Raw genomic sequence first — 26,794 nt, forward strand, 5'->3', positions numbered from 1 at the left:
GCTCTCTTTTTCAGAGGAGCTACAGCATCCAAAGTTGTCTTCAATGAGGATGTAAAACTATTGACAAGATACTCTAACTCCCTTACAGAGTTTAGGTAGCTACTCTGCTCTGTGTTGGTATATGACATTAGAGAACATAAAGAAGGAATCATATCCTTAAACCTCCAACACGAGAGATGTCAATTGAAACAAAGGAGAGGATAATCAAACTCTTAAAAGAGGGTAAATCATCACGCAATGTTGCAAAAGATGTTGGTTGTTCACAGTCAGCTGTGTCTAAACTCTGGACCAAATACAAACAACATGGGAAGGTTGTTAAAGGCAAACATACTGGTAGACCAAGGAAGACATCAAAGCGTCAAGACAGAAAACTTAAAGCAATATGTTTCAAAAATCAAAAATGCACAACAAAACAAATGAGGAACGAATGGGAGGAAACTGGAGTCAACGTCTGTGACCGAACTGTAAGAAACCTCCTAAAGGAAATGGGATTTACATACAGAAAAGCTAAACAAAAGCCATCATTAACATCTACAACCCCTGGCAAAAATTATGGAATCACCGGCCTCAGAGGATGTTCATTCAGTTGTTTAATTTTGTAGAAAAAAAGCAGATCACAGACATGACACAAAACTAAAGTCATTTCAAATGGCAACTTTCTGGCTTTAAGAAACACTATAAGAAATCAAGAAAAAAAGATTGTGGCAGTCAGTAACGGTTACTTTTTTAGACCAAGCAGAGGAAAAAATCTGGAATCACTCAATTCTGAGGAAAAAATTATGGAATCACCCTGTAAATTTTCATCCCCCAAATTAACACCTGCATCAAATCAGATCTGCTCATTGACACTGACCCTATGCCATGACATTGACCCTATGTGTCTTTTTGCAAGGATTGTTTTTGCAGTTTTTGCTCTATGGCAAGATGCATTATCATCTTGAAAAATGATTTCATCATCCTCAAACATCCTTTCAATTGTCCAAAATATCAACATAAACTTGTGCATTTATTGATGATGTAATGACAGCCATCTCCCCAGTGCCTTTACCTAACATGCAGCCCCATATCATCAATGACTGTGGAAATTTACATGTTCTCTTCAGGCAATCATCTTTATAAATCTCATTGGAAAGGCACCAAACAAAAGTTCCAGCATCATCACCTTGCCCAATGCAGATTTGAGATTCATCACTGAATATGACTTTCATCCAGTCATCCACAGTCCACAACTGCTTTTCCTTAGCCCATTGTAACCTTGTTTTTTTCTGTTTAGGTGTTAATGATGCCTTTTGTTTAGCTTTTCTGTATGTAAATCCCATTTCCTTTAGGCGGTTTCTTACAGTTCGGTCACAGACGTTGACTCCAGTTTCCTCCCATTCGTTCCTCATTTGTTTTGTTGTACATTTTTCGATTTTTGAGACATATTGTTATGTGGGCCGCTGAAGAGGAGGTACTGCTGGCCCACCACCACCAGAGGGCGCCCTGCTTGGAGTGCGGGCTCCAAGCACGAGAGGGCGCCAGACCCAGAAGAAGTGACAGCTGTCACTCATCCTCAGCACCAGCTGTCACTCATTCATCATCATCACTATCACCATAAAGGCTGGACTGCAACTCCACCTCCTCGCCGAGAAATCAACTACCGAAGAGGTAATTTTCCACCTGGTGTTAATTGACTTTACAGATCTTGTGTGTTTAGTTGTGTGTTGTCACAACATTAAATTGTTACTATCTGGCTTATTCATTGTCCGTTCCTTTGCGCCCCCTGTTGTGGGTCCGTGCTACGACACCTTCCCAACAGGATTTCTCGGCCATTCGTCATGGATTCCGAGGGGCGTCAACCCGAGCTTGAACGGCCAATGGAAGAGCCAGGAGCACAGGCGTCAGCGGGAGGCGTGTTGAGTGAGCTGCAGCAGATCTTAACCGCCTTCACGGCTCGGCTGGATTTAGTGGCCGAGCAGAATGTTCTCCTTAACTGGAGGGTGGAGGCTCTCACTGCCAGGGTGGAAGCGCGCGATCAGGGCGCTGCTGCAGCCACTCCTCTTGCTGGTCCTGGGCCCGTAACAGACGTTCCACTGGTCATTCAACGACCCCCCCCACCATCCCCTGAAGCATACATAAGCCCTCCGGAACCGTACGGAGGCTGTGTTGAGACGTGCGCAGACTTCCTCATGCAGTGTTCGCTCGTCTTTTCACAGCATCCTGTCATGTACGAGTCAGACGCCAGCCGGGTGGCTTATGTTATTAATCTGCTTCGAGGAGAGGCACGCGCCTGGGCTACGGCGCTTTGGGAGCAGAATTCACGGCTCCTAACGTCTTATGCTGGGTTTGTACGGGAGTTCAAACAAGTTTTTGACCATCCCAACAGAGGCGAGACCGCTTTGAGCGTGCTGCTGTCAATGAGACAGGGGCGTCGCAGCGCAGCCGAGTATGCAGTCGACTTTCACATTGCGGCAGCGAGGTCCGGCTGGAATAATGTTGCGCTCCGCGCCGCCTTCGTAAATGGACTGTCTCTGGTCCTGAAGGAGCACCTGCTGGCTAAGGAGGAACCGCGGGATTTTGACGGGCTTGTCGATTTGGTTATACGCTTAGACAACCGTTTGAATGAGCATCGTCGGGAGCAGGCCAGGGGGCGTGACCGGGCACGAGCCGTCCCTCCCCCTTCCAGTTCCGAAAGGGTGACCTCGTCCCCACGCTTCACTGCCAGAGAGCTCCATGTGGCTACAGCTCCCCCTGCTGAGGAGGCTATGGACACGAGCAGGGCCAAAGTTAAGACAAACGTCAGACAAAGGAGGCTGGCCTGCGGGGAGTGTTTTGTCTGCGGCTCTTGTGAGCACATGCAGAAGGACTGCCCCAAAACGGGTCAAACTACAACGCCCGTCCTTAGAAACTGGGCTAAGGGTGGGCCATAACAAGCATGCGGGGAAACTCCGCAAATCTGCACGAATCCCAGTAACGATCCTTTGTGGGGATCTAACCCTTCACGCCCCAGCACTGGTAGACACGGGGTCGGAAGGGAATCTGCTGGATAGCAGATGGGCAAAGGAAGTAGGCCTCCCCCTGGTGGCTCTGCCGGCACCATTGCAGGTGCGAGCACTAGATGGCACCCTGCTTCCGTTAATCACATATCAGACACAGCCTGTGACCTTGGTTGTGTCTGGAAATCACAGGGAGGAGATCGTGTTCCATGTAACACCTTCTACCTCCCGAGTGATTTTGGGATTTCCATGGATGGTGAAGTACAATCCCCGGATAGATTGGCCATCCGGGGTTGTGACGCAGTGGAGCGAAACCTGCCACCGGGAGTGTTTAGGATCCTTGGTTCCTCCTCGCATGACGGCTAATGAGGAGGTTAAAGTCCCCCCCAATCTATCGGCGGTGCCAAAGGAGTACCACGATCTTGCTGACGTCTTCAGCAAAGATCTGGCGCTCACTCTTCCCCCGCACCGACCGTACGATTGTGCCATCGATTTGGTCCCGGGCGCTGAGTACCCGTCCAGTAGGTTGTACAACCTCTCACATCCGGAACGCGAATCAATGGAGACCTACATCTGGGACTCTTTAGCTGCCGGGCTGATCCGGAACTCCACCTCCCCGATGGGTGCTGGTTTCTTTTTTGTGGGCAAAAAGGACGGCGGACTCCGTCCATGCATTGATTACAGAGGGCTGAACGAGATCACGGTTCGCAACCGATACCCGTTACCTCTGTTGGATTCAGTGTTCACGCCCCTGCATGGAGCCCAAATTTTCACAAAATTGGATCTTAGAAACGCGTACCACCTGGTTCAGATCCGGAAGGGAGACGAATGGAAGATGGCATTTAACACCCCGTTAGGTCACTTTGAGTACCTGGTCATGCCGTTCGGCCTCACTAACGCCCCCGCAACGTTCCAAGCTTTGGTAAATGACGTCTTGCGGGACTTCCTGCATCGGTTCGTCTTCGTATATCTGGACGATATAGTCATCTTTTCCCCGGACCCTGAGACCCATGTCCAGCATGTACGTCAGGTCCTACAGCGGTTGTTGGAGAACCGGCTGTTTGTGAAGGGCGAGAAGTGCGAGTTCCACCACACTTCTTTGTCCTTCTTGGGGTTCATCATCTCCTCCAACTCCGTCGCCCCTGATCCGGCCAAGGTTGCGGCGGTGAGAGATTGGCCCCAACCAACAAGCCGCAGGAAACTGCAGCAGTTTCTCGGCTTTGCAAATTTCTACAGGAGGTTCATTAAAGGCTACAGTCAGGTAGTTAGCCCCCTGACTGCCCTGACCTCCACCAAGGTCCCCTTCACCTGGTCGGATTGGTGCGAAGCCGCGTTCAAGGAGTTGAAACGCCGGTTCTCGACTGCACCAGTTCTGGTGCAGCTTGATCCTGATCGCCAGTACATAGTGGAAGTGGACGCCTCTGACTCAGGGATAGGAACCGTGCTGTCCCAGAGCGTGGAGGCTCTTGAAGAGTGGAGACACCTGCTGGAGGGGGCGTCATTGCCTTTCACGGTTTTCACGGACCATCGGAACCTGGAGTACATCCGGACCGCCAAGCGGCTGAACCCCAGGCAAGCCCGCTGGTCTCTGTTCTTCAGGCGCTTTGACTTCCGGATCATGTACCGCCCCGGGACCAAAACCAAAAATCGGATGCGTTGTCCCGGGTGTACGAAGAAGAAGCCAAGGCGGGGCTGTCGAACCCCACCGAGACCATCATCCCCGAGTCCACTGTCGTGGCCTCCCTCACCTGGGACGTGGAGAAGACCGTCCGGGAGGCCCTGGCAAGGAGCCCGGACCCGGGGACTGGCCCCAAGAACAGAATGTACGTCCCACCAGAGGCCAGAGCTGCCGTATTGGACTTCTGTCACGGATCCAAGCTCTCCTGTCATCCCGGAGTGCGTAGGACCGTGGCAGTGGTCCAGCAGCACTTCTGGTGGGCGTCCCTGGAAACCGACGTTCGGGACTACGTCCAGGCCTGTACCATCTGCGCCAGGGGCAAGGCAGACCATCGGAGGACCTCGGGACTCCTCCAACCCCTGCCGGTCACAACATTAAATTGTTACTATTTGGCTTATTCATTGTCCGTTCCTTTGCGCCCCCTGTTGTGGGTCCGTGCTACGACACCTTCCCAACACATATTGCTTTAAGTTTTCTGTCTTGACGCTTTGTCTTCCTTGGTCTACCAGTATGTTTGCCTTTAACAACCTTCCCATGTTGTTTGTATTTGGTCCAGAGTTTAGACACAGCTGACTGTGAACAACCAACATCTTTTGCAACATTGCGTGATGATTTACTCTCTTTTAAGAGTTTGATAATCCTCTCCTTTGTTTCAATTGACATCTCTCGTGTTGGAGCCATGATTCATGTCAGTCCACTTGGTGCAACAGCTCTCCAAGGTGTGTTCACTCCTTTTTAGATGCAGACTAACGAGCAGATCTGATATGATGCAGGTGTTAGCAACAGCAATCAGAGAAAGTTGGAGCCAGATTAATGAAGAGTACTGTTTGTCACTCATTAAGTCCATGCCTCAGAGACTGCAAGCTGTTATAAAAGCCAGAGGTAGTGCAACAAAATACTAGTGATGTGTTGGAGTGTTCTTTTGTTTTTCATGATTCCATAATTTTTTCCTCAGAATTGAGTGATTCCATATTTTTTCCCTCTGCTTAGTCTAAAAAAGTAACCGTTACTGACTGCCACAATTTCTTTTCCTGATTTCTTATAGTGTTTCTTAAAGCCAGAAAGTTGCCATTTGAAATGACTTTAGTTTTGTGTCATGTCTGTGATCTGCTTTTTTTCTACAAAATTAAACAACTGAATGAACATCCTCTGAGGCCGGTGATTCCATAATTTTTGCCAGGGGTTGTATATGATCGACTGAAACCCTAATGGGATAGCTGGCAGAAAACAGATGGATGGATAAGGTGCTGTGCAAAGTGATCTTGAATTTCTATTTCTTTTTCATTTCAACAGATGACCTTCCAAGGTGTTCATTCCTGCCATCAGTGCTTTCGAGTACTTTTCTGAGACCTCCTTTTCATCCTTTTCTTTTGGTCAGCAGTCCAACCTGGAAAAAAATCCAGCATGTTTCACTTAATTAAGAAAGACAAGGAGGAGAAAGAGAAGAACAAGGACTTGGGGAAGAGGGATAGGAAAGATAAAAAAAAAAAGGAGCGCATGTCCCAGGCAGAGCTGAAAAGCCTGGAAGAGATGAGCATACGCAGAGGGTTTTTCCATCTTCAGAAAGGGAGTTTGAAAAGAGACGCCAGGGGCAGGTTGGAGATTTCTAATCCAATCCCAATTAAGGTGGTCAGCAGCACTGAGCTCAGCCTCACAGACTTGGAGGTTCAGCATTCCAACAACTGCAACATCCTGGGACAGGATCTGAGGCAAATACGTACAAGTGATACTGGGGAGGATGCAAAGAAGAATGAACGAGAGCATCATCGCAGCTCTGTAAAGGAGAGGGCTGCTAAGTTTGGGGAACTGGCTAAGTTAAATTCTGTGGTAGTTCAGAGACCTGTGTCTTTTTCCCAGAGGAGCAAAGAGCATAACCCTTCAGATGCGCCAAATCTTTCTGGACAGAGCGGTAACACATCTTCTGTCTGTAACTCACAGGGCAGCAAAATGGTTTATATTCCAGAAATGATGGAGAAGACTTACCCCGATGCAGACCTGCAATTACCTGTTCTTGCTTCACCTCCAACAGCGGATGCAAGGGAACTGGAGCTGCAGCGGCGCAACACCAGGGATTTTGGGTTCTCGTTACGCAGGTCCACAATGTTGGACAGGCAGCCTGATGGAGCGGTGTGTCGGCGCGTGGTGCACTTTGCAGAACCGGGTGCTGGCCCCAATGACAGGGCTATGGGCCTGGTGCCTGGAGACAGGCTGATGGAGATCAATGGTATCAGCGTGGAGAACAAAAACAGGGACGAGATTGTGGAGATGATCCGTCAGTCTGGAGAGTCGGTCCGGTTGAAGGTGCAGCCCATTTTAGAGCTGAGTGAGTTGAATCGCTGCTGGCTGAGGATGACTCAGAGCCTTCAAAAGGAAGACTCTGATGTGAGTAGGTCCGCTGACTGACTCGACTCTTGCATGCAGTTATCAAATTAATTTGTGATTGTTTCTTTTCTTTTAATAATTTGAGATGGTCCAGTAAATGATGAGTTCTAGCTTATAACCCCAATTCCAATGAAGTTGGGTCGTTGTGTAAAATGTAAATAAAAACAGAATACAATGACTTGCAAATCATCTTCAACCTATATTCAATTGAATACACCACAAAGACATGATATTTAATGTTCAAATTGGTAAACTTTGTGGTTTTCTGTAAATATTTGCTCATTTTGAAATGGATGCCTGCAACAGATTTCAAAAAAGTTGGGACGGGGCAATAGAAGACTGGGAAAGTTGATGAATGCTCAAAGAACACCTGTTTGGAAACAGATGAGTCTCATGATTGGGTATAAAAGGAGCATCCCCAAAAGTCTCAGCCTTCCACAAGCAAAGATGGGGTGAGGATCACCACTTTGTGTACAACTGCGTGAAAAAAATAGTCCAACAGTTTAAGAACAATGTTTCTCAATGTTCAGTTGCAAGGAATTTAGGGATTCCATCATCTACAGTCCATAATATAATCAGAAGATTCAGAGAATCTGGAGAACTTTCTACACGCAAGCGGAAAGGCTGAAAAATAACATTGAATGCACGTGACCTTTGATCATTCAGGTGGTACTGCATCAAAAACCGACATTGTGTAAAGGATCTTACCGCGTGGGCTCAGGAACACTTAAGAAAACCATTGTCACTTAACACAGTTCGTCACTACATCTACAAGTGCAAGTTAAAACTCTACCATGTAAACCGAAAGCCATACATCAACAACATCCAGAAACGCAGCCACCTTCTCTGGGCCTGAGCTCATTTGAAATGGACAGATGCAAAGTGGAAAAGTGTGCTGTGGTCTGATGAGTCCACATTTCAAATTGTTTTTGGAAATCATGGACATCGTGTCCTCCAGACAAAAAAGAAAAAGACTATCCAGACTGTTACCAGTGCAAAGTTCAAAAGTCAGCATCTGTGATGGTATGGGGGTGTGTTAGTGCCCATGACATGGACAACTTACACATCTGTGATGGCACCATCAATGCTCAAAGGTACATCCAGGTTTTGTAGCAACACATGCTGCCATCCAAGCATCTTTTTCAGGGACGTCCCTGCTTATTTAAGCAAGACAATGCCAAGCCACATTCTGCACGTGTTACAACAGCGTGGCTTTGTAGTAAAAGAGTGCAGGTACTAGACTGGCCTGCCTGCAGTCCAGACCTGTCACCCATTGAAAATGTGTGGTGCATTATGAAGCACAAAATCCGACAATGGAAACCCCAGACTGTTCAAGTAAGAATGAGAAAGAAGTCCACCTACAAAGCTTCAACAATTAGTGTCCTCAGTTCCCAAACTCTTATTGAGTGTTGTTAGAAGGAAAGGTGATGTAACACAGTGGTAAACATACCACTGTCCCAGCTTTTTTGAAACGTGTTGCAGTGTGTTGGCATGTTGGCAGTGTTGCAATAAAGTTTATTAGTTTGAACACTAAATATCTTGTCTTTGTGGTGTATTCAATTGAATATAGGTTGAAGATGATTTGCAAATCATTGTATTCTGTTTATATTTACATTTTACACAACATCCAAACTTCATTGGAATTGGGGTTGTATTATTTTGCTGTGGACCTTCTGATTTTTGGAATCTGGGAATAAACACTGGCACCAATTATACAGACTTTAGGGAGGTGATGGTCTAATGGTTAAGCTGTTGGGCTTGAGACCAGAGGATCCTCGGTTCAAATCCCAGCCTGACAAGGCAAGGTCCTTAATCCCCTAGTTGCTCCCGGTGTGTAGTGAGCGCTTTGTTTGGCAGCACCCTGACATCGGGGTGAATGTGAGGCATTATTGTAAAGCGCTTTGAGCTTCTGATGCAGATGGAAAAGCGCTATATAAATGCAGTCCATTTACCATTTATTTCTTCTTCTTGCAAGATAATTTGATAAATATATGAGTACATTTTCATTTTTTTCAATGAAGTCTTACATTTAGAGGGTACTGTCTGATATTTCTGCTCCTGTCCTCAGAAACACACGTCTCGATTATGGGTAGAACTGTAATGACACTTCTTTTGTGTTGGTGTGTTTGTATGGGGGAGTGTTTAATGTGAAAGAGAGAATGAATGTGTATAATCACCCCCCTCCCCTCTCTACGAGTTCCTTTGACACCAAACAAAGGGACGCAAAGGAGACAACAGCACAAACGCCACCACAGCCCGAGGCCATATGGTCTTTAAGATTTGGCTTGCAGACCATTTGGTTGTTTTCCACCAGATAATCACTCTGGATGTGGAGGAGCAGCATATTAAACTTTTCATTAGCCCATCATGAGAAATACCTTAATTATTCAAATTTCAAATGGCAAACAGAAAACATGCCACACAGATTTTGGGCTTAATCTACTTATACACCCCAAGTTGATCCAGCTGAATTTGTAAGAGGTACAACCCTTTGAAAGAGCCTTTTTGTTATGCTTTCATACAGTTAGGTCCACAAGTATTTGGACAGCGACATAATAATAATCACTATTATTATTTTTCCTGTGTACACAATCGAGTGCTGTGCTTGCATGAACTTTTAGCTTTAATTCAACAGATTTATCAAAAATGCTGCATTACCCATTTTTGAATAATGATCATTTTTATAGATAGTGTCCTAATTTTTAGATCCTATAAGTCATTGGCTAAACAAATATTGCATAATCTCAAATGCAAATCATTACTTTTATTGACAGTTTTCTTTTGACAAGTCAAGGGATGGATACACACAATTTTCAACCAGCCATTGGCTTCAATTAGGTTGATGAAAATGTGTACATTGTGAGCCCTGTAAAGAACAATGGACTTGCTCAGAAACAATCTTTGACCTCCTTAGGGTTGACAGCGATCAGATTTGGTTGCTCTTGGGGGGAACATTTGTTGTTTCATTCACTTTGGGACTATGTACGAAGCTGATGACCTTTCTATGATTCCCTTGAGGAAATGCCACTCTATCTTGTCTGCGCTGCCCTACATTATGATGATCAGGTCTTTTCAAAAAGCAAACTCTGCATGAGAGACTGACCTAGAACCAACTGTACTATATATAGAGTGTTATATTAAGATTTTAGATCTGGAGCTCTGCAGCTCAGTTACAGACCACATTTTATGAATTTTGTTGCATGTGGGTCCATTTTTTAAACCACTGAATTACTAGAATTGCACTCATCAATGCCATTATAGGCTATCATGATTCAGGCGGGCTGCCTCAGTGAAAAGGAACATATAACGTAAAGTGTGAACATTTCTCAGCAGTTCCAAGTTATACTTTAGTTCGTGTTAGAATGATAACTTTTCACAATTTATGTTCTCAAACTCGTCAGAATGTGTGTTACAGTCCAGGGTTTCTTACTTAATATTAACAAGCTACTGTTGAGGTTTTAGTTAAGTAAAACTAATATTAAGTGTCACAGTTAGGAGTTATGGCAGTTAACCCGGAACCAGGTCCGAGGCTGAGTAGAACCCCAGGATGCAGGACAGCCCAGACACAAAGGAAGGTAAAATAGTTTATTTGCTACAGGAGAGTTTCACACAAACCCAGAGTTAAAGTGTAGAATAGAGGCAACTGAAAACCTCTTCATCTTAGAGGAGAAACTGCAGAATCATCTTCATACAGGTGCAGACAAACTCAGGAAATCTTAAAAGGTGCAGACAAACTCAGGTATCAGGAAAAAAACAGGATTATCTTAATGACAAATGAGTACAAACAGAAACCTCTCTTCTTAGAGGAGTGATACAACTAAGGAATGTCTTTTCTTCTTAGAAGTGGAATTTCAACCCAAAAACAGGATTCAGCCAAAATTTCAATTTCAATTTATTGAATTTATATAGTGCCAAATCACAACAAAGTTGCCTCAAGGCGCTAAACACAAGGAAGGTATAACCATACCAACCCCTAGAGCAAGCACACAGGCAACAGTAGTAAGGTAAACTCCCTCTGATGATTTGAGGAAGAAACCTCAAGCAGACCAGACTTAGGTGCGACCCTCTGCTTGAGCCATGCTACCGACACAATGTACAAAATGAATGTAAAGGAAATTTGGCCGGTGCACAGGACGGGAGGGTTGCAGAAGTAGACACTCTCATCTCTGGATGGAGCCGCACCTCAAACAGAATCAAGCATCGGAAAGGCAACAAATACATTATAATTTGTCAGCATTAAGCAACAAGAAAAACAGAAGAAATACTAAGGTGATCGCCCAGCCACTCTCCCTAAGCTTCACTAAAAGACCCAGAATTTAAATAAAGTTGTTTACTCATAAAATGAATCTAAAAGGGTAGAAAGCATAGAAAGATACTATTCCAGAATGCTATCCATATGAAAGGGAAAATAAGGGTGTCTTAAGTCTGGACTTTAAAGTTTCTACAGAATCTGACTTATTTATTGATAAAGGGAGATCATTCTACAGAACAGGGGCATGATAAGAGAAAGCTCTGTGACCTGCAGACTTCTTCTTCACCCTAGGGACACAAAATAGTCCTGCACCCTGAGAATGTAAAGCGGTACGTAGGGTTTAATTAGGTCAGCTAAATAGGGAGGTGCCAGTTTATGAACAATTATATAGGTTAGTAGCAGAACCTAAAAATCTGATCTCACAGGGACAGGAAGCCAGTGAAGAGATGACAAAATGGGTGTAATGTGGTAAAACTTTCTGCTTCCTGTCAAAAGTCTGACAGCAGCAATTTAAACCAACCGGAGACCCCTAATGCTGGACTGTGGTAAACCAGAAAATAGAACATTGCAGTAGTCCAATCTAGAAGAGACAAAGACATGAATCAGGGTCTCAGCATCAGCCATAGACAGGATGGGACGAATCTTCACTTTATTTCACTGGTGGAAGAAAGCAGTCCTCGTAATATCTCTAAAGTGGAGGTCAAAGGACAACGTAGGATCAAAAATTACCCCAAGGTTCCTCACTTTGTCGGTGTGATGTATGACACATGAGCATGTATGTCACAAAATAAATATTTTCTTTGACCCAAAAGGATTCAAAACCCAGAGACAGGAGTTAAAAAGTCTTTCCTTTTTCAAGAAACATTACAATGCCAATTCTATAATCACAACCCAAAGTTGCCATAGAAAACACCAAAAACATGAAAACCATGAAGCCATCAACCAACAATGTCCAACAAACATACCTACATTCAATGGACCCACAACTAGAGGCGGGCAGGTGTCACTATATATAGCCACCCTCATCAACTGCAGGTGCAGACCCAAACAGGTGGAATCACTCAGATGCTGTAATGGATCTAAGGAAACACCAGAGGGAAGGAAAACATGCAGACACTACATGAACTGAAGATAATACTTGGGATAAGATGATGATGCACATGCAGAGAATAATGAAAAACCAGAGAAGAGTAAAAATGCCAAGCTGTGATAATTACATAAGTACCTGGGAAATGCAGAGAAGAAGACTAGACAAGATAACAGATGAAAAGACAAGACAAAAAGCTGGGAAAATACTGTGGATCCAGAGTGAAAACCTGACAGATGCATTTTTGCCCAATGATAAAATAAAAACCGTACGCGTCTTGTTATTCAGTAATCTTCATTCTTTTATTCGTGTGCAACATACACTGTCACACTTCTTTTAATATATTTATTATACTTCATGGACCATAGTGAACACTTCTTATTTGTATAAATATGATGTCCTAAAAAAACAACACTATAACAAAAACTGACTGTAAACAGGATCAAATTTATTGCCAAAATCGTTCAATTATACCTGAGTCTATATATGATTTTTTTCAATTGATAAAATTAATAAAAATATGACTGCATATATTCTTAATAATAATATATTGAGATACAGACAGTTCACAGAAGACATTTTCCATTGATACCAATCAAAATTAGAAACAGTCCAGCAGGTAACAATATTCATCATGTCCATGACTAAATATACTAAAACAAATACATCACAATTGTACACATATCACAATTGTGATATGTGTACAATTGTGATGTATTTGATTACAACCCCAATTTCAATGAAGTTGGGACGTTGTGTGAAATGTAAATTAAAACAGAATACAGAGATTTGCAAATCCTCTTCAACCTATATTCAATTGAATACACCACAAAGACAAGATATTTAATGTTCAAACTGATAAACTTTATTGTTTTTGTACAAATATTTGCTCATTCTGAAATGGATACCTGCAACACATTTCAAAAAAGCTGGGACAGTGGTATGTTTACCATTGTGTTACATCACCTTTCCTTCTAACAATACTCAATAAGTGTTTGGGAACTGAGGACACTAATTGTGAGTGTCATGATTGTGTATAAAAGGAACATCCCCAAAAGTCTCAGCCGTTCACAAGCAAAGATGGGGCGAGGATCACAACTTTGTGAACAACTGCGTGAAAAATAGTTCAACAGTTTAAGAACAATGTTTCTCAGCATTCAATTGCAAGGAATTTAGGGATTCCATCATCTACAGTCCATAATATAATCAGAAGATTCAGAGAATCTGGACAACTTTATACACATAAGTGGCAAGGCCAAAAACCAACATTGAATGCCCGTGACTTTTGATCCCTCAGGCAGCACTGCATTATAAACCAACATCATTGTTTAAAGGATCTTACCGCGTGGGCTCAGGAACACTTTAGAACACCATTGTCAGTTAACACAGTTCGTCACTACATCTACAAGTCCAAGTTAAAACTCTACCATGCAAAGCATGTCCCTGCTTATTTCAGCAAGACAATGTCAAGCCACATTCTGCACATGTTACAACAGCGTGGGTTTGTAGTAAAAGAGTGCGGGTACTAGACTGGCCTGCCTGCAGCCCAGACCCATCGCCCATTGAAAATGTGTGGTGCATTATGATGCACAAAATACAACAACAGAGACCCCGGAGTGTTGAACAACTGAAGTTGTACATCAAGCAAGAATGGGAAAGAATTCCACCGACAAAGCTTCAGCAATTAGTGTCCTCAGTTCCCAAGCGCTTTTTGAGTGTTGTTAGAAGGAAAGGTGATGTAACACAGTGGTAAACATACCACTGTCCCAGCTTTTTTGAAACATGTTGCAGGCATCCATTTCAGAATGAGCGAATATTTGTACAAAAACAAAGTTTATCAGTTTGAACATCACATATCTTGTCTTTGCGGTGTATTCAATTGAATATAGGTTGAAGAGGATTTGCAAATCATTGTGTTCTGTTTTTATTTACATTTTACACAACGTCCCAACTTCTTTGGAATTTGGGTTGTACTTGCTGCATTCCGAGTATCATATGAGTATCTGATTGGCGGGCTGAGTGTCCTGGTTTTCGGTAATCAAAATATGTTAATCAGGTTAAATTGTAACTTAAGGCAAAGGTTAGAAAGTAGATAATGTTAGCATTCATCCATAGATGTTTGATTACTCTGAAAACCTCAGAAGGTATGAATGTTAAGTGTATGAAAGAAGCTAGATAGCAGCTTTATCTAACCTACCTACAGTATCCTTTGGCTTCTGCCATCTATTAGACCATACACAGACTTAAATGCACCATTGGAATGATGGACGCAATTGTATGAGCTTTAACTAAGACAAAAAGAGGTTGAAAACATGCACAGATGGAATTTTTTTTTTTTTTTTTTGCTTGAATACTCATGTGGAAATTCAGTCCCTCAGATTTCCCAAAGTGATGCCCTTACAACTGCAACTGTGCCGTCCTTTTGAGACAGTACAAAGACTGTTTAATTACTTTTAACACATCATTTACATTTGTGTTGATTGCAATATTTATATATTTGTGACATTGCTAGCATAGGTTTTGCAAAGATGTCTGCATCAGATAATATTGTCATTGAGTCCCAGCAAATACTTTTACTGTAAAAGGCGTGCTGTCAATGTTCCTTGCAACTGAGTTTAACTTGACAACACTGAGGAGATGTTAGCTAAAATCTGTTTTTTTTTTTTTTGGATAACACCAACAAATTTCCCACAATTTGTATAATGTTTCAGTAAGCTGAATAACGTGTTTTTCCACAATTTGTACAATGTTTCATTAAGTACATAAGCTAAATAAAATCTTATATTTGCTGTGCCTTCAGGTTTAAATGAACTGTGTTCAGAAGGTGGGATACAGTATTCTAAATGTTCTGTTTAAATTTGTCTGACTTTCTTCCAATAACCTGTTTAATAGGAATCCTTTTATTTTCATATAATTGATAATTAAACTGATTTTTTAAAACAATTTGAAATGCTATATTCAAATCATAATATAATACAACAGAAGTACACCTCTTTCTACATCCCACCTTCAAACACAGCCTCTTATGACCACCCATGAGAAATCTACTTAAGCTCCCAATTTTCTGTAGCAATACAAACTTCCTACAGACACTCCACAAGTAGTACAAAAGACAAAGCCTCCAGTGGTCAAGAAAGATCTGGGTTTACTCACATAATGTACATGCATTTCACTTATTCAGCTGAGGTGATTATCTTGCACAGTTACAACTTTTAAACTTGTTGTTGCCTCCTTAAACAGATGAATATAAATGTTTGGACCCAGGAATTGCTGTTGTGTTGCTGAGGAGCTGACACGAAACCAGTGATGCTGGTAACGCTTTACTAAGGGCACCTTCACACATAGTACGAATCAGTACAAATCAGGGTGAATTACGGCGGAACAGCTCGTATGAGCGAACCACGAAAACATTGAGCCGCTGTTTTTTTTTTCACAGATGTATTTTTTTCACAGCCGTATTTTAAACAAAAATACATGCTGTGATGGTTTTGTGCACATGGGAAGATGCGTGAAAAATAAAAAAAACTGCTGTGAAAAATAAAAAAATACATGTAACCCATGGGATTCAAACCTGCAATTTCCAAAAGCGCTGATTACCAGCCAGAAATGTTACCACTGAGCTACCATCACTATCCTGTAAAAGGTGGGGGAAACTGCCTGATATCCAGACGGTATTAAGAATGCAATCAGAGCTTTTGGAAATTGTGTTCCCACGTGCACGAAACCATCGCAGCATGTATTATTTATTTATTTATTTTCACAGCCGCTGCGCGATGTGTAACCACGTCACGCAGCTGCTCGCACTGTGTTCCTGTGTGCACAAAAACGTTGCAGTAGCATCGTTCACACCTGCCCGTCGGCTCGATGTTTTCGTGGTTTGCTCATATGAGCTGTTCTGCCGTGATTCACCCTGATTTGTACTTATTCGTACTATGTGTGAAGGGGCCCTAAATTTTGTTCCTTCACCCCATTGAGCTTGACCTTTGCATAAACAATCCCTTTAATGGCAATTCTGGGCTTGACCTCCATCCACATACCACGGTTGGTGGAAATCAGAACAAGGCCCTGGGAGGTGTTGGGGAGAGAGCGAGACAGAGAAATGTTTATCAAATTATGTGATTTTATGCTAATGCCCTTCATCGCAAGTGAAGCACAGGTGAAATCACACTTCTGTTTCGGTTTGCTGCTCTGAAATCATGTGTCCTACTTTCGTACTGGAGATGGGATTCTCTTTAGGCCTGACACTGTTTCAGATTTGGCTCGGCTTCATGGACTGGAATTTCATAAAGGGATCAGAGGACTGCAGTGCAAAGTGACATGGAGACTCTGTATGCCAGTTTAACCTCAAGCTTTCATAAACTGTGGTGGTCATCTGTGCCGGGGAAGGAGGTTTCTGTAAATGTGATCTTGTTTGCCAATCACTGAACAAACTTTAACCTGATACCTTGATTTTCTATGATATTTTATTGAGCTATCGCTTATGAAAATGCTCTGAGTTGATGTAAGTTCCCTTTGGTCAATAGCATTTATGTTTGTGACTTTTATTGTGAAGGGTCTCTTCAAAATTCTTGTTTTATTATGCAGATGTTTCAGGCATGGTCCTTTGTCATTGTGCAAATAGCTGCTTTGCAATTACCCACAGGTATAATATAGTATAGAATAGTAACTATTAGCACAATTAATAACACATAGTGATATTTGCTGACAGAACAATGTCTTATTACGTGATGACTGTGCCACCTGTCACTGTTGTAAAAAAACAGAAGTTAAATTCACTCAATATAATGTCAAATGCTTCCATAAAACCTGGTTGTTTAAATTGAAAAAGGAAATTGTAATAATTTGTTACAATTAATTACTTGCGCCAAAGTGGTGATGTTTTCGCCACCTGTCTGTTTGACTGCTAGGAGGATAACTCAAAAAGTAATCAACAGATTTCAACAAAGTTTGGTGATCAGATAGGTAATGTTCCAGGAAATAAATGATTCAGTGTTGGATAGTCCGGTGTCAGAGGGCCAAAAATGGACCTGAGCGGTAACCGGCTGGAATAGATTCCGCAGGTTTTCAGTAATGATATTTTTGTTGTTCTATCTGGAGGCTATCTTGGTGAAAAATGATTACCTTTGCAACTAAAATGTCGAAATGCAACGTTTTTGAAATATAGTCATTTCAATATCTCTGTGCCCATTTATCCGATTGGCGTGATTTTTGTGTCAAATTATATGTTACCAAGTGTGGCCGTCACAATGGAACTATGTGGGTTGAGGTCAGAGGTCAACTTCATTTGCATATGGAACGTTTTGTCACAAAATTGTCCTTTCGGTTCAAGAAGGTGGGTGACATCTGTTGCGTTACTTTGCCAGTCATGGATATTATCATAAAATACAAATGACAGTTTATCATGGCAACCTTCCCCCCAAAAATGAGAACAAAATTGTCATTTGGGTGTCACTGAATTACAAAATATTACCATGGAAACAGAGCTGACATATCCTCTCATGTACACCTGATTGCAAATTTGAGGCTCATCTTGTATCCACCACAGAGATCAGTTAACATCTGCTTCGATTAGAACAGGGGTGGCCACGTTCGGTCCTCGAGGACCGAACGTGGCCACCCCTGGATTAGAAGTATCTCAGAGGACCAATACTTCACGAGGTACTTCGAATTGTATCAAGCCTACAGAAGTAACCACACTCTTCAATCTGAAACAGCCCTCTTCTGGACTTCATATCTTGATATGACCTCATTGATGTTTGATTTCATCAAGGCTTCCAGATTATGAGATTGGCCACTTCACATAGAATGCTTGAAGAAGATGATACTTTGGTTTCATGCATATGATCACCAATGGTACGCCAGATATGCATCCATTTACTTGGCAGACATGATTTGGCTTCCGGAAACACACCCTGCCATCTGTGCATACATGATGGATGGTCAATTTTGGGTCCAACGCTCATGTCAGAACTTCTCTCATGTTCCCTGTGACCAGATTCTGGAGCAGACTCTCAACAAAGATTCAAAGATGTGTGGTGGAATGGCTCATTTCTCAACCAATGAAAAGTCCAGACAGACATGGGCCCTAACAGCTTCAGATACATCTGCCATGGCCAGATTCATGGAACATGCGGCTGATATTGAGGAAGCTAATGAGTGTCAGAAGCACAAAGAGGCTGGAAAAACCGGGATCAAGCATGACGAAGAGGTGGTGAGGAGAGCAATGGCTGTAACTGAGGGGATGAGGAATCCGTTTTCAGGAACTCATGAGCTGGTGCATCTCTCATCTGGAGTGATCGGAACAAACACAGTGAGACATGACATCCTCAATGCTTATGAAATTGGACAAGAAAGGAGCAAGGAATTCTTCCATATGCAAATTAAGTTGACCTCTGACCTCAACCCACATAGATCCAATGTGATGGCCACACTTGGTAACATATATTTTGACACCAAAATTCATGCCTATTGGATAAATAGGCATGGAGATATTGAAATTACTTTATTTTGGCATTTTTGTTGCCAAGGTAACAATTTCTCACCAAGATAGGCTCCAGATAGAGCAACAGAAATATCTTTACTGAAAAGCTGAGGAAATTCTGTATCAGAATCAAGCTGTTCCAGCCGGTTACCACTCAGGTCCATTTTTGGCCCTCGGACTATGGAGGTGATCTGGAACTGAGATCCAGAATAATGTTTAGCACACAGTAACGTTTAAGTCAAAAATTTGTGCGAGGAAATTGATAAAATCTGATGAGCATATTGATAATGTCCTATAAAATTAGGGATTTTATTTTGAATTTGACAGGGAACATATTTAGGCTCCACAATAAGTTTTAAGCATTCAGGATTGTGCAACCTTGGCGAAGGTACAGTAGTGTTCAGAATAATAGTAGTGCTATGTGACTAAAAAGATTAATCCAGGTTTTGAGTATATTTCTTATTATTACATGGGAAACAAGGTACCAGTAGATTCAGTAGATTCTCACAAATCCAACAACACCAAGCATTCATGATATGCACACTCTTAAGGCTATGAAATTGGGCTATTAATAAAAAAAAGTAGAAAAGGGGGTGTTCACAATAATAGTAGTGTGGCATTCAGTCAGTGAGTTTGTCAATTTTGTGGAACAAACAGGTGTGAATCAGGTGTCCCCTATTTAAGGATGAAGCCAGCACCTGTTGAACGTGCTTTTCTCTTTGAAGGCCTGAGGGATATGGGACGTTCAAGACATTGTTCAGAAGAACATTGTAGTTTGATTAAAAAGTTGATTGGAGAGGGGAAAACTTATACACAGGTGCAAAAAATTATAGGCTTTTCATCTACAATGATCTCCAATGCTTTAAAATGGAGAAAAAAACAGAGACGCGTGGAAGAAAATGGAAAACAACCATCAAAATGGATAGAAGAATAACCAGAATGGCAAAGGTTCACCCATTGATCAGCTCCAGGATGATCAAAGACAGTCTGGAGTTACCTGTAAGTGCTGTGACAGTTAGAAGACGCCTGTGTGAAGCTAATTTATTTGCAAGAATCCCCCACAAAGTCCTTCTGTTAAATAAAAGACATGTGCAGTGTTATGTGTCGACGCGGATTGAGGAGCGAACCTGCGTCAGACAGGACCCAGCGCTAAAAATAACCAGAAAGCGGTTCCAAACAAAAACTATTATACACCTGTGTTTTAAAAGTGTAAAAACATAAAAAACAACGTCCCTCTGGTGGAGTGATCCGTGGCTCGCTCTCCAGCGCCCGCAAGGATTAAAGCCGGCGCTCCTGGACTTCCTACCACCGCCAAACACCCCCCAGGTGGACACGACAAACTGATTCTCTGTGAAGCAAAGAGACGGTGAGGTAAAACAGATACAACTATATCTTCCAATAAACACACGCTGCCAGCAACACACTCAGGTCAGTGTCCTTTTTTTTACTTTATGCAAATGAGCAGCCTCTCACAACAAGTGGAGGATCACTTATCCTTCACGCCACAGCAGTGAGAAGCAAACTACGCAATTCTCTTTACAATTCCAGTACACTGTGTAACAAAACACCAAGTTACTATCAACAAGTACTGAAACACTTAATTACCTTTCATGTGTGCTGACAGCATGTGTCCTCACCCCTCCCTGCTTCACGGGCTCGATGTGTCAAACCCAGGCGCGGTCCTCAGCGTCTCACAAACGAACGTCACAAGGTCGAGTTCCCGGCAGTTCTGCTTGAATCACACATGACTTAAATGCAGAACGCCATCCAATTATCTGCTTCAGCTGCAAGTCGTCCAGGTTGCACGTGAGCACCAAGCACAGGTGCTTTCCATGATGTTGATGAGGGTGAAGACTCTTCAGCCAGCACCTTCTTCACAGACAAATCAGCCCTCATGCCACCTGGAGAGCAAAGAAAAGAAAAGAACACCAAAACATCCAGCCACGCCCCCCCAACACACAACAGTACCCCCCCATCAACGGGAAGCCTCCCGGCGACCGAACAGACCAGGCCCGAGAACAGCCCCTCCCTCCGGGGTCCACGTCAGGAAGCAGATGGCAAGACAGGCACCGCAGCTGGAAGGCCGGCTGGAATCAACAAAAGCCCCAAAACATTCCCCAGAACAAGTCCACTCACACAAAAAAAACATAAAACCCACCCAAAACCTCCCCAGGGGACCGTCCCATCAAACCCGGGAGGAAAGAAAAACTCCAAAACACAAAAACCCAACACAGTCCCACAACACAGTACAAACGTAGATGCATAAAAGAAAAATAACAAACAACCCCCCCAGAATGACCTGCAGAGCCCAACCCCCCCTCAGAAGGCCTTCATTGCCAGTTCCAGGAGGAACAGCCAAAACCGTGATCCCACAAAGGTCCCCAGGTATACATGGAGTGAAACGGTGCCCCCCAGGGGACCGTATCATCAACCCCAGGAGGCACCCTCCCCACAACCCCGGAACCCCAGATCCGGTCACACTTGGCCGGTCGGTCCCAAGCCAATTCCCCCCCCAGAGGACCGTCCCATCAACCCTGGAGGCGGAACCCGGAGGGAAACAAAATAAAACCAAAAACCAACCCCCGGAGGACAACCAAAAACAACCCCAGGGGGAATATAAAACGGCCATAAACCCCTTTGCCCTCCCCGGCACCCCGAAAGACCCCAGGTCCCTCCCAGAGCCCTTTGGCGGCTCTATTTTGGCAAACGGCTCAAAATAGTAAGCCGGAGAAGGGAACAGGTAAAAACTAACCCAGCTCCAACCCCAAAGCGCAGCGGAGAACCGGAAATACGTCCGGCACCCCAACTCGACCATACCCCAGCCACTCGGGAGGGGTGGAACTACCGAAATGGCAAACAGCAACAGATCGGCCCACCCCTCTGACTGAGGCATGTCTCCGCTGCACCACACCCCGGCAACACCCATGACAATCGGTCCAAAGGCTCACCGAGGCTGGAGTGGAACCGGGCCCTAACCAAACCAAAAAGAACGCCTCTAACACCCCCCCCCCTAGGTGCAGAGGTCTTCTGAGAATGCTCAGCGTGACCAACCTGCACCACCCCACAACCCACAAGACAAGCGGTCTAAGGGCAAGTGAGGTTGGGGTTAGGAATGTAGAGAAATAAAAACAACAAAACAAAACGACCCAACAACCCAAACAGAAAATACCTAAAAACACATACACAATTGACAGGTAAGTGAGCCCAGGCAGGCTTCTAACCGCCTATCACTCCACCAGATACGCCCCTACCTCCCCAAATAAGTATAACCCCTGATTAAAGAAACCAAACATTTACGTGTGGTAAAATTTTTTATTTTTTTTTTATTTATTTTTTTTTATGTGGGTTCTTTTGCCTGTCCCAGAACACTTGGAGTTACGTCACCGTTATTTCTCTTGACGCTTACGTGTGGGGGCAATACAGGAATCTCGACTCGTCCGAGCTGCATGGGCTCGTCAATAGGAGGAGCCGGAGGTCCCGTCGGAGGAGCCGCAGTGGGGCGAAGAAGAGGCGGCCCAGCTTTGTGTCGGGGAAAGCCCCGAGACAAAAAAAAACGCTCTAATGGGCGTCCTCTCTCGCGTCCACGCTCCTTCATCCGATCATCTAAACGAATCACCAACGATATTAGCTCGTCTAAATCGTTTGGCTCATCACGGACCGCCAGCTCGTCTTTTAATGACTCATTTAACCCGTCCACAAATACGCCTCGTAAAACTGCGGCATTCCAACCTGTGGGTGACGGAGTTATCGGCACCGATATCGATAGTGCCGCAGCTGGAGCAGCAGGAAGCAGAACAGCTTGCGCTGCAAGCTCCATAACACGGGCATCTGTTTGTTTAATTTTGTTCGCGAGATGCTGTAATTGCTCCCGTATGTTCTCCAAGTGTTCCTGAACTTTTTCGACAAAAGGAACCGCTTCTGCCGCTGGGTCCATTATGGAATGGCCGGGAACTACTGTTATGTGTCGACGCGGATTGAGGAGCGAACCTGCGTCAGACAGGACCCAGCGCTAAAAATAACCAGAAAGCGGTTCCAAACAAAAACTATTTATTATACACCTGTGTTTTAAAAGTGTAAAAACATAAAAAACAACGTCCCTCTGGTGGAGTGATCCGTGGCTCGCTCTCCAGCGCCCGCAAGGATTAAAGCCGGCGCTCCTGGACTTCCTACCACCGCCAAACACCCCCCAGGTGGACACGACAAACTGATTCTCTGTGAAGCAAAGAGACGGTGAGGTAAAACAGATACAACTATATCTTCCAATAAACACACGCTGCCAGCAGCACACTCAGGTCAGTGTCCTTTTTTTTACTTTATGCAAATGAGCAGCCTCTCACAACAAGTGGAGGATCACTTATCCTTCACGCCACAGCAGTGAGAAGCAAACTACGCAATTCTCTTTACAATTCCAGTACACTGTGTAACAAAACACCAAGTTACTATCAACAAGTACTGAAACACTTAATTACCTTTCGTGTGTGCTGACAGCATGTGTCCTCACCCCTCCCTGCTTCACGGGCTCGATGTGTCAAACCCAGGCGCGGTCCTCAGCGTCTCACAAACGAACGTCACAAGGTCGAGTTCCCGGCAGTTCTGCTTGAATCACACATGACTTAAATGCAGAACACCATCCAATTATCTGCTTCAGCTGCAAGTCGTCCAGGTTGCACGTGAGCACCAAGCACAGGTGCTTTCCATGATGTTGATGAGGGTGAAGACTCTTCAGCCAGCACCTTCTTCACAGACAAATCAGCCCTCATGCCACCTGGAGAGCAAAGAAAAGAAAAGAACACCAAAACATCCAGCCACGCCCCCCCAACACACAACAGTGCAGAAGAGGTTACAATTTGCCAAAGAACACATCAACTGGCCTAAAGAGAAATGGAAGAATATTTTGTGGACTGATGAGAGTAAAATTGTTCTTTTTGGGTCCAAGGGCCACAGACAGTTTGTGAGACGACCCCCAAACTCTGAATTGAAGCCATAGTTCACAGTGAAGCATGGTGGTGCAAGCATCATGATATGGGCATGTTTCTCCTACTATGGTGTTGGGCCTATATATCGCATACCAGATATCATGGGTCAGTTTGGATATGTCAAAATACTTGAAGAGGGCCTGTTGCCTTATGCTGAAGAGGACATGCCCTTGAAATGGGTGTTTCAACAAGACAATGACCCCAAGCACACTAGTCAACAAGCAAAATCTTGGTTCCAAACCAACAAAGTTAATGCCTCGCAGATGTGAAGAAATCATGAAAAACTTTGGTTATACAACTAAATACTAGTTTTGTGATTCACAGGATTGCTAAAAAAGCAGTTTGAACATAATAGTTTTGAGTTTGTAGCGTCAACAGCAGGTGCTACTATTATTGTGAACACCCCCTTTTCTGCGTTTTTTTTTTTACTAATAACCCAATTTCATAGCCTTTAAGAGTGTGCATATAATGAATGCTTGGTCTTGTTGGATTTGTGAGAATCTACTGAATCTACAGGTACCTTGTTTCCCATGTAAGACTAAGAAATATACTCAAAACCTGGATTACTCTTTTTAGTCACATAGCGCTACTATTATTCTGAACACTACTGTATGTGTTCTCTGAGTACAGTCTAGTGGCATATTATATTTCCAATTTAAACATCCAAGCGTTGTGTGGAAAGTGGTCATAACTAGAAACAATATTTAATTTTTGAGTGCAGAACACTAAAATATGTTTACATTTTTAAAGGAAAAAACTAAATATAACACAATGCTAAAATAACCTCGGCCATATGAGCATTGTGTTCTTTATAATTTGCAGCTGTTTAATTAATTGTTAAGATCCTATTGTCTTACATAAAAATTGTACATGTTCAATAAAGCCCCTCTATCAATAAATCAGTCAATCAAATACAATATTTACATTTTAGCGGCGTCTGCAGGAGGTCTTGTGTGTATGCATATATGAGCTTTTGACAAGCGCGGTTGTGCAAATCAAGGAATATTTGTAGATTGCCCTCTGTGCGTTTGCTGTTATTAATGAGGCAAATTTAACTCCATAGGAAGTTAGCTTTGAGTTTGCGGAAGTTGTGTGCACGCTAACATCTGTGAATTGTCTTGTAAATCATTGTCTTGTTGGCTGTAAATCAGCCAAAAACAAAGCAAAGTTAGTAGTTGCGACACCAGGACGTGATGTCACCACGCTAACATCCGCAAGATCAAACCATTCAATTAGGTACAGAATGTGACGTTTTAACCTCTTAAAATTCCTCTTAACCCTCTGGAGTCCGAGGGCATTTTTTGGACAGTTCACTCGCCTGGCATAAATGTTTTATTATTGCTGTTAACAGCTCTCCCTGCATCCCACAATCAAGTTTTATGTCTCCTTTTTCAGGACAACCTGTGCTTTCAGAATATATATGTTTTTTGTTATGTTTTATAAGTAATAAAGGTTTACAATCAAAAATAGGCAAGGAAAAAATAAAGCGAAAAGTAATTGTCCACACATTTATTCAAAACACACAGCAAACTATAATAAACAACTGTTTTGACACTTTATAAAGGTAATTTGAGGTCTTGTGTGAAAGACTGTACAACAAAAAGGTTCAAACAATCAACACAAATGCACATTTTGAACAATATATACAAAATGGTCTATGCGTTTTGTTATTTTGATATGGTGAACAGTGCTTTATGCAGAGAAAGCGACAAAGTTATCTAGTAACATTCACATGCAAACTGGTGGAGCAATCCTGACAGTTACACACTCTTTGTTTGAGCACGTGAGATTGTCATCAGAGGCTCTCCGTCTGCTTTCACTGATCATTGTGCGTAATGGCGCAGGGCGCATTTGGAGCCTTTGGCTTTTAACGACCTTTGGCTTTTCACATGAGGTAAATCTGCCCTATGGTTGGATTTTGGAAAACCATATGACAGTGAACCAATTCGCCCTATTGACGTTTCAAATCCAGCAAAACTTTGGAGAGGTCGCCACTCTGCAAGATCTCATTAATATTGAGAACTGCATTGAGATGCTCTGATCACGCTGCACTTTAACCGCTGCACACGGACAACGCCATTAACATCGCAACATAAAACTATTTTTATATTGTGCCTAAAACTCTCATGAATATATTCTTTGGGCTTATAGACATTGTTATTGCGTTTATTTTATATAAACATGCGAGAATCACAGGCTGTCTCTCCGTTATTTTCAATGGGAGCTGCTGTGAGCTACGCTCGCTTCCTGATCATGTCGTTCTGGGGGAAAGTGAAGTTTGCTCTTTAACATCTTGATTATTGTTCTTTACAACACTGTTTGTCCTTTTTGTTCCAGACTAATATATAATATGTCTGAAATTCGGTTTGCGTTTATTAAATTCCACGCAGATTAAACGTAGCAGACACAGATTATTTGTTATAATTGTTTTAGCAAGTTTTCAGGGTATCATGCATGCAGTCTCTTATTAACGTGATGAAAAGCATAAAAAAATACATTTTTGTAGAATAATTGTTGTGTGGGCCGCCAGAAGAGGAGGTACTGCTGGCCCACCACCAGAGGGCGCCCTGTCTGGAGTGCGGGCTCCAGGCACCAGAGGGCGCAGCCGTCTCACAGGAGCAGCCAGGGTGACAGCTGCCACGCATCACCTGCAACAGCTGTTACCAATCATCTGATCGGCAGGAGTATATCAGCAGGACGACGTCTCCACCTCTTTGCCGAGATATCGCTTTACCAGGAAGGTAACGTACTCAGCTAACTGTGAGACAGTAACCTTTTGTGACTTTGTACGTTGTTTAGCAGACTCCTTTTCCACGAGAGGTGGAGTTGGTTTTCCTGCCTTGTGAATTGCTGGGTGCATACGCGCCCACCTTTAATTGTTTTTTGTTCCTCACCAGCAGTACCAGATCCGACACGCGGAGGCAGTAGCCACCTGGGAGTTCGGGACTTGGCGGCTCCAGTAT

At 43.3% G+C, this 26,794-nt stretch overlaps 1 protein-coding gene across 1 annotated transcript in view; it reads left to right on the top strand.

The window, feature by feature from the left end:
• The first annotated feature begins 6,057 nt into the window (after positions 1–6,057).
• LOC117517662 (unconventional myosin-XVIIIa-like) overlaps positions 6,058–26,794 on the top strand; it is a 218,386-nt gene continuing 197,649 nt past the window's right edge. The window contains 1 exon segment of the mRNA XM_034178771.1: positions 6,058–7,035. Coding sequence (XP_034034662.1) covers positions 6,058–7,035 — 978 coding nt within the window.

The sequence above is a fragment of the Thalassophryne amazonica genome, chromosome 9, assembly GCF_902500255.1.
Source record: "Thalassophryne amazonica chromosome 9, fThaAma1.1, whole genome shotgun sequence".
NCBI lineage: Eukaryota > Metazoa > Chordata > Actinopteri > Batrachoidiformes > Batrachoididae > Thalassophryne > Thalassophryne amazonica.